This window comes from Otolemur garnettii, unplaced genomic scaffold, assembly GCF_000181295.1.
Source record: "Otolemur garnettii isolate 467f Iridium unplaced genomic scaffold, OtoGar3 scaffold00058, whole genome shotgun sequence".
In the NCBI taxonomy this organism is placed as follows: domain Eukaryota; kingdom Metazoa; phylum Chordata; class Mammalia; order Primates; family Galagidae; genus Otolemur; species Otolemur garnettii.
The window spans coordinates 3,240,133-3,248,124 of NW_003852453.1; the positions used below are offsets into that span (position 1 = coordinate 3,240,133).

At 59.9% G+C, this 7,992-nt stretch overlaps 1 protein-coding gene across 1 annotated transcript in view; it reads left to right on the forward strand.

The window, feature by feature from the left end:
• Positions 1-7,992, forward strand: part of ADCY7 (adenylate cyclase 7) — a 27,498-nt gene that overhangs the window by 9,249 nt on the left and 10,257 nt on the right. Inside the window, exons 7-13 of the mRNA XM_023514760.1 lie at positions 1,502-1,629; positions 3,007-3,165; positions 3,369-3,501; positions 5,414-5,608; positions 5,962-5,996; positions 6,611-6,694; positions 6,871-6,977. Of these exons, the coding sequence (XP_023370528.1) occupies positions 1,502-1,629; positions 3,007-3,165; positions 3,369-3,501; positions 5,414-5,608; positions 5,962-5,996; positions 6,611-6,694; positions 6,871-6,977 (841 nt within the window). The remainder of the gene's footprint in view (positions 1-1,501; positions 1,630-3,006; positions 3,166-3,368; positions 3,502-5,413; positions 5,609-5,961; positions 5,997-6,610; positions 6,695-6,870; positions 6,978-7,992) is intronic.

Consider the following 7,992-nt stretch of genomic DNA (forward strand, 5'->3'; position numbering starts at 1 on the left):
CCCCCGGTCAATGGGGTCCCGCTTTACCAATGTTAAAATCTGGTCACTTTAGGAAGGGGAGACCGTGGCAGGGCTGCTTCCCAGTCAGAGCGTCTGGTCTCCAGATAGGGCTGGTCCCACCTTCTTCCTGTTGGTGATCAAATTCCAGGACTGCAGCCGCCTCCTGAGAGCCGGGTCTTCTCTCTCAGTATTGCTGCTGGGCTCAGGACACCAGCAGGGAAGCAGCAGCCTGGAGGGTGTCGCCTCCCACGAATCCTCCTGAGAGCTAGGGCTGTGCCTGGCCCTAGGGAGATGGGGGTGGCTAGAGCCCTGAGTCAGCCCCTAGTGTCCAGGCTGTGTTCAGGCTGCCTGCTTTCTAGGAAAGCCACTGCCCTGTGACCCTCTCAGCAAGTCCCACAGAGGGCCCAGCAGGAAACGTCTGGCACACACCCCAGTGGAATGGTTGTAGGAGGGCTGGGACGGGGCTATTCACAAAGGTCGGGCAGGTGCGGGGACAGCTGGAGGCAGGGCTGGTGCTGTCTGGAGGGGTAGGGGAACAGCACAGGCAGAGACAGCGTTCCAGGGTCAGGGCTGGCCCTAGAGACCTACCGGAAGTGAGGGTGAGGCCTCCTGCCAGCCAAGGGGGTGGGTGGGATGAGAGAGCAGAGGCAGAGTTCTGCATGCAGACCCCTCTGATTCCCTAACATTGCCCCCCCAGATCTCAGTACTGCAGCTTCTCTGGCTGGGGGCATGGAGGGGTCAGTGGCCACCGTGCCACCCTTGATAGGATCTCAGGCAGCTCTCATTTGCCCCTTCCCTCTGTGGGCCTTTTTCATGAGACCCCTGGCCTGCCCTTCTCTTTGGGTCATCTTGACACCTCCCGGCCCCTTGGCTTATGGCATCTGCTACCTGTGTCCTGTCTCCCTGCCCACTGCACTGCAGCCCCCCTGACTGCCTTGCTGTGTCTCAGCAGCCCACAGACTTTAGGGCGTTGGCCCATGTCTGGAATGCCCTTCCTCCACACGCTGCCTGGCTCCCTCTCTTGGCCCCCATGGGGGTCTTTGCTCAAAGGCTGCCTTCCTTCTCTGGCCTCCTGGGAGTGTCTTCCCCACCCTGTGCCTTGTTTCTCCTCTGCACCTGTCACTGCAGTCTGTAGTCTGCTTTATCTGCTCTAGTGTCCAGCCTCCTGCAGTGTGACAGTGCCCTGGCTATAGGGGTTTGAGTCTACTTTATTCACCGCTCTGTCCTGTTGCTTGGCCGAGGGCTGGGTACGCAGTAGGCACTCAAACATTGCATGAACAGATGAAACAAAGGCAGCCACTTCCTCAGAGGAACACTTGCTTTCACCCCATGCTTACCTCGGGGTCCCTCCTGGAAGGCTCTGTGTCCCCAATCTTGTGCCAGGCCCAGGAACTTTCCTGGTGGCTGGTGCCCAAGAGGCAGCCCCTGGTGTGTGTGGGGCAGCACGTGTGGTCCTCGGCCCCAGACCTTCCGCTGACCCTTCCTCTCCCTTGCCCTGCAGGCTAACGAGTGCATGCGGATCAAGATCCTGGGTGACTGCTACTACTGTGTGTCAGGCCTGCCCGTGTCTCTGCCCACACACGCCCGGAACTGTGTGAAGATGGGGCTGGACATGTGTGAAGCCATCAAGTAGGTACAGGGCAGCTGGGGCTGGGCCTTGTCCCTAGACAGACCCTCCTTCCCGGGGCGTGGTGGGGAATGCGTCCTTCCCATTCACAGACAAGGGAACGAGACTCAGGGTGACCATGCCGCAAACTGGAGCACGTGGACCCAGTCTGTGTCCCTCCCTCTGGGTCGGTCTGTGACTCCCAAAAAGCATCTCAGAGCTGGGTGACATGAAGACAGGTCAGTGGGCACTGTCCCCTCCAGGGCCTGAGTCTTAACAACAGCCGGGGGATTTCAGGGCAGACTGTGCTGCTGGCTGTAGCCCTGGGAAGATCTCGGGGTCAGGGTCCTGACCTGGAGCTCCTTCCTGCTTGCAATCCAGCTGCCCTTGAAGTTCTCTGTGACCCTACACAGACCTAGTCTGTGCGACAAACTTGCTATGGCGGTCGGGCAGGTGGTGAAGGGCCTGGCCCAATGGACTTGGCCACACCGACAGTGTTGGGGCAGGGCAGGGCAGGGCAGGGCCTGGCCAGCTGCCTACAGGTGTACTCCTGGGTGTAAATCTTGGCTCCTGCGCCTTCATCCTCCGGATCTCACCAGAAGTAGCTGGTGTTGCCAGGAGGAGCAACCCTGGATGGGATTGGAAGGGCCTGGCTCTGTACCACTGCCAGGTGACCTTGGGCAGTTCCTGCCCCTGTAACACGTTGCCCCCTGCCTTGTGGCCCCTCCCCAGCCCTGTCGGTGGATGCATGGTGCTGGCTGCTCCCTGGCCCCCACCCACTTGTCATAGGGACTTACAGGCCCTGTTGCTATTTGGGGGCATCCTGTTTACCCAGGAAGCTCTAACTTGGGGCTCCTTGTACTAAGTTATACCTGAGACTGCCAGGTCCCTCTTTCCCAGAGACTGGGGAGTATAGACACCCCCTGGGCGGGGAGTCAGGGCAGGCAGCTGCTGGGCAGGGAGCCACTGGGCAGGGACCTCTGTGTGTCTGGCGCTCTGCCCTGTGTGTCTGCCCAGTTGGTGCAGGACCCCATGGTGGGGAATGCTGCTCCCCAGCTCCTGGTGAGTGGGGGTGCTGAGGGGCGCCCCCAGCTTTGGTCTGCCTGCTGCTCCCCCAAGCCTGTGTGTGGGAGGCCAGCTTGTCCTGTGTTTCTTGTCTATGCTGGATTTTGGGTGGTACTTAAGTCCCCTCTGGAGAATCCAGAAGCCTTTTAAAACCCAGCCAGGGCTGCTGTGCAGGGAGAAACCCCGCGATGGTGTTTAAGGCCCATCCACATACGTGGTGGTGACCCTGTGCCATCCCTGTGCTGCCCCCCATACCCAGGTCCTACAGCCTCCCCAGGTTGGGGTTCCCCCCAGGGGCACTGACCAAGGTGGGGTGACTAGGGCACTCTGTCCAGGCAGGTGCGAGAGGCCACAGGTGTGGACATCAACATGCGTGTGGGCATCCACTCAGGGAACGTGCTGTGTGGTGTCATCGGGCTGCGTAAATGGCAGTATGACGTGTGGTCCCACGACGTGTCCTTGGCCAACAGGATGGAGGCAGCCGGAGTGCCTGGGTGAGGCTCAGCCAGGTAGCAGTGGGTCAGAGGCTGGGACAGACGCTGGACTCAGGGGTCAGGGAGCGGTCAGGGTGGAGGAAGGGGATGAAGTCAGTGACCTCACAGAGGCGGTGTCTGGCCTGGGCTGCCTGCTGTGCGTCCCCAGGTGGGGGCCTGTAGACACTGGCACTGCTGCCGTGCCTGACTCAAGTGTCCCCTAGCCGGGTGCACATCACAGAGGCGACGCTGAACCACCTGGACAAGGCATATGAGGTGGAGGACGGGCACGGGCAGCAGCGGGACCCCTACCTGAAGGAGATGAACATCCGTACCTACCTGGTCATCGACCCCCGGGTACGAGGGTGCAGGTGCAAGCTGGGGGGCCGGGGGCTGTGCTGTTCCCCTGGGAGCAGGAGGACCCACTCCTCAATGGAGGGAGTGTTTTTCTCCTCCTGGCTGGGGGAGGTGGGAAGGGGCCTGCCCCGGGCAGGAGAGGGCTCGTTGCTGGGTATATTCTAGGCATGGGAGCAGTTGCCCCGGGCCTCAGCGCTCTTTTCTGTGTGATGAGAATAATTTCAGGGGAAGGAGCTAATCCCGGTGAAGCCCTCACCAGCCTGCCCGATGTGTCACGGGCAGTCTATAAATAATAGTTGCTATTAGTTTATTTTCATGAAGTTGTTACTAATCTCCCAGATTTTAAAAAAGACACATTTTCAAAACATGCTTTGGACAAGTCTCAGCAGGGAATGGCCAGGGAGCCACTGGGCAGGGACCTCTGTGTGTCTGGCGCTCTGCCCTGTGTGTCTGCCCAGTTGGTGCAGGACCCCATGGTGGGGAAGGCTGCTCCCCAGCTCCTGGTGAGTGGGGGTGCTGAGGGGCGCCCCCAGCTTTGGTCTGCCTGCTGCTCCCCAAAGCCTGTGTGTGGGAGGCCAGCTTGTCCGGCTGCTGCTCTGAATCATCCTTGGGGCTTGCTCAAGAATGTCTGTCTGCGTGGTGCTTTCCAGCTCTCTCGCACTCAGCCAGGCTCTGCCTCGGGGCTGGCCTGACCATCAGGCTCAGGGCGAGGGCCTGCCTATGAGCCGCCTGCAGATTTGCTGGCCTGATTTGCCTGCCTGTGGCCACCTTTGGGCTTTATCCTGGTGGTGCTTCCTGGGGCCATCCGGGCTGGACAAACTACAACAAAAAAATAGCCGGGCATTGTGGCAGGCGCCTGTAGTGCCAGCTACTCGGGAGGCTGAGGCAAGAGAATCGCCTAAGCCCAGGAGTTGGAGGTTGCTGTGAGCTGTATGACACCACGGCACTCTACCGAGGGCGACAAAGTGAGACTATCACTAAAAAAAAAAAAAAAAAGAAAAAAATATTTCTGTCCCAAAAGGAGGCTAGAAGTTTCCAGGACAGTTGCTGCTGTGGCTTAGTGAGAGAGTGTGTAGCTTTCAGGGGTCCCAGAGACAGGACTCCTAGAGGAAAGGAGAATGTGTGGGGGGCTGAGGGGAGACTCAGCAGACCTCGAGATGGCCTGAACTTGTCTCTTCCTCCCCCTTTCCCTGCCCACCTGGCCACCCTGGCTGGGGAAGCCTCAGCTGTGCTGTTTTTTTTTTGGGGGGGGGGGTTGGGTTCTGTGGTATTAACAGAGGCAGGGCTGGGCCTGCTAAGCCACAGAGTCCTGGGCACGGTGCAGGGTCACACAGGCACGCAGCTGGTGACGGACCTGTGCTATCATGATTGGGCCACACTAGTGCTCTCCCTGAATGCTGCCCTAGGGTGGGGCCAGGCCCTGGGGTTGCCAACACTTCCCTTCCACCAGGCTGTCCCTTGGAGGAGCATGTGCTGGGCACGTGTGGGGGGGTGGGGCAGAAGCCTGTGGCTTCTCTGGGCTTCATGTCCCCAGGGTGCCTACACAGGGAGGGGCTGAGGTTCAGGCCCCAAGGACTGCCTGGTCCCGAGGAGCTGTACTGGGCACTGGGGCCTTAGTGCTGTGTCTTTCCCTGGGGGGACAGAGCAGGGTCTGGGCTGTGGCTAGTGCTATGTAAGTAGCAGGGACAGGTAGGAGCTGGACACCTCCAGCCTGGCCTCAGTGCACCAGGCCCCAAGGGCAGCTGCACTCCCAGTGGCCTGCAGGCTGGGAAGCCTTTCTGCTTGTTTTCTTTTACTGGATCTGCGAGTGCTGAGGGCAGTGTGAGGTTTCTGGAGAGCTGGATGGTGGTGATGGCCCCTTCCCAGGGGAGAGGGGATGGCTGGCACAGGCCTGTGTCTGATCTGCCCGCAGAGTAAGCAGCCAGCCTTGCCCAGCCAGCACCTGCCCAGGCCCAAGGGGGATGCTGCGGCCCTGAAGATGCGGGCATCTGTCCGCATGACGCGCTACCTCGAGTCCTGGGGGGCCGCGCGACCCTTCGCGCATCTCAACCACCGTGCGAGCGTGAGCAGCAGTGAGACCCCCGTTCTCAATGGACAGAGGCCCAAGGTAGGTCCCACTCTGCCAGACAGCTTGGGGCTCAGGGCCCTGAGCGGGGGCAGAAGAATAGATGCCAAAGCCTCACTTCCCTCACCTGTGAAATGGTCACAGGCTCTGCCTCCCTCCTGGGGGTATGGGGGAGAGTGAAACCATCTGGAGAATGCCCCAGGGTGCCCAGGAGTGTCTCTGCCCCCCTCAGTGCCTGGCCTCTGTTCATCTGTATTTTTGGAGGTCTGCAGCATGGACAGCCCTGGCACTTTGCCCCATGTGCCGAGTGCCAGAGGTGATGCACCCAGCCCAGGCCTGGACTTCAGGGCCCAACATTCTGGGAGTAACTGTGTCTTTTCCTCCTTCCCTTTCAGGCCATTCCCCTGCGGCACCGCCGGGCCCCTGACCGGTACGTGTGCTTCTCAATCCCTTTGCCAAGTCCTGGCCAAGTCCTTCCACAGCCCCCTCTACCAGGCAGGCTGCCCTGACAGGCCTCTATCCAGGAGGCAGCTCTGTGAGGCCCAGCCCAGGACCTCTGTGGAGTTTACTGTGGGTCGAGTTAAAGCATTTCTAGGAACCAGAACTTCCTGGTCCTTCGGAATGGCCATGAGTGAGCATGAGCTGTTTGCCACCCTGTGGTGGGGTTGGTGGGAGGGAGGATGTTGGAGGATGTTCTGGTTTCGATGCCCACCCTGCAGGGGGGGCAGAAGCGGCCTTAGGCTGGAGCTGAGGGTCTGTGCTCTGCCTCTTGCTGGGCTCCAGCAACTGGGCATTGCTGGGCGATGCTGGCCTTCACTTGCCCTCTCTGGGTCTAGTGGGACCCACCTGTTGCTTCTCCATCCTACACAAGGCTCTAGGAACCCCATCGGGGGACTTGGAAACCCCCCTGAGGGTTGTCTCATCAACCCCACATCTGCCTGCTCCCCTCACGGCCTGGAGGAATATGTGCTGGCCACATGTGGGAAGTGGGGTACAGTGGATGTTGGGTCCCTGGGGTGATGCAGTTGGGGTGTCTGATTCCAGGAGTGCATCCCCCAAGGGGCGGTCGGAGGACGACTTGTATGATGACGAGATGCTGTCGGCCATCGAGGGGCTCAGCTCTACAAGGTGAGACCCCTGAGGCCTCCGCTGTCTACCCCCTGTTCCCTGAAGTCGGGGTTCCTCATATGGGGAGGCCCACTGCGTGTCCTATGCCCAGCTCCTGCTACAGGCCCACATACCTCCTCCCTAACCCTGATGCTGCCCCTGAGAGCATAGCTCCCATCACCACCACTACCCCACAGGCCCTGCTGCTCCAAGTCTGATGACTTCCACACCTTCGGGTCCATTTTCCTGGAGAAAGGCTTCGAGCGAGAGGTGAGTCCTGGGCAGCCAGTGTGGGGGCCATGGGGCAGCCCAGAGCCCCCAAAGATCCATTAGATCATTCGAGGTCTCTGTGGGTGCTCCTGGGGCTGGTGGGCTCAGGGTGGCACCGGCCTGGCTCTCTTGCTGGCCTTCTCAACCTGAAATGCCCTGGCCAGTGATCTGCCCACATGGGCTGGCTTGGGCGACTTCTGCCCCCTTGAGTGTAAGAGCCTTTGCTGATATGGGCTGTGCCGGCCTCAAGCTGCCTGTGTGGAGCTTCCTGCGAGAAGGGGACCTGACGCTTAGGATCTGTGTCCAAGGCACCTGATGGGTTTTCTCATCTGGCTGCTGTGACAAGGAGCTTTTTGTACCCAGTGTGACCATTTCTTTATTAAGTGCCTTCTGAGTTCTGGCAGGGTGGTCCTAGACACACACACATATAATTTAACCCTCACATGATCAAGGTGGGTGCTGCTACCCCACTCTTCCTAGAAGGGACACTGGATCTCAGGGGGATTCCCCAGCCTCAAGTGTGGCTCCAGTTTGGGACCCCTCTTCCTCCTTGGCCAGAGGAAACAATGTCTGGTGTCCAGAACTTGGGGGACTCCCTCTTGCTGGGGCTCCCTGAGTTGGAGGCTTCCCAGCTGAGGAGATCACCAGGACACTGGGCTGGTGGGCTTTCTGCTGACCAAGTGACCAGCCAGGCTGTTTGCCTCATTTTCTCCCCTGCAGAAGGGAGCTCTGCTGGGGCGCCTGCCCAGCCGGGGGCTCAGGACCAGCTGTTTTCCCTGTGTGGGCTGAGGACAGTCCTGGAGCTCAGACTCGACTCCCACCCAGGGACTCAGAGCCATGAGCTGTGCCAGGACTTTGGAAATAGTCAGAGACTCTGATGGGCTTGGGGGAGGGGAAGGAATTGCCTCTCCAAATGTGAAGGGGAAGCTGCACAATGGAAACGAATCAGAGTTACTAAGTGGTGTCACGTCACCTGGAACCTGGGGGTCCCATGTATTTTTTAAGCTGATTAACGTGAGCTGGTGCAGCGGCCTACAGGCGCACCCTCA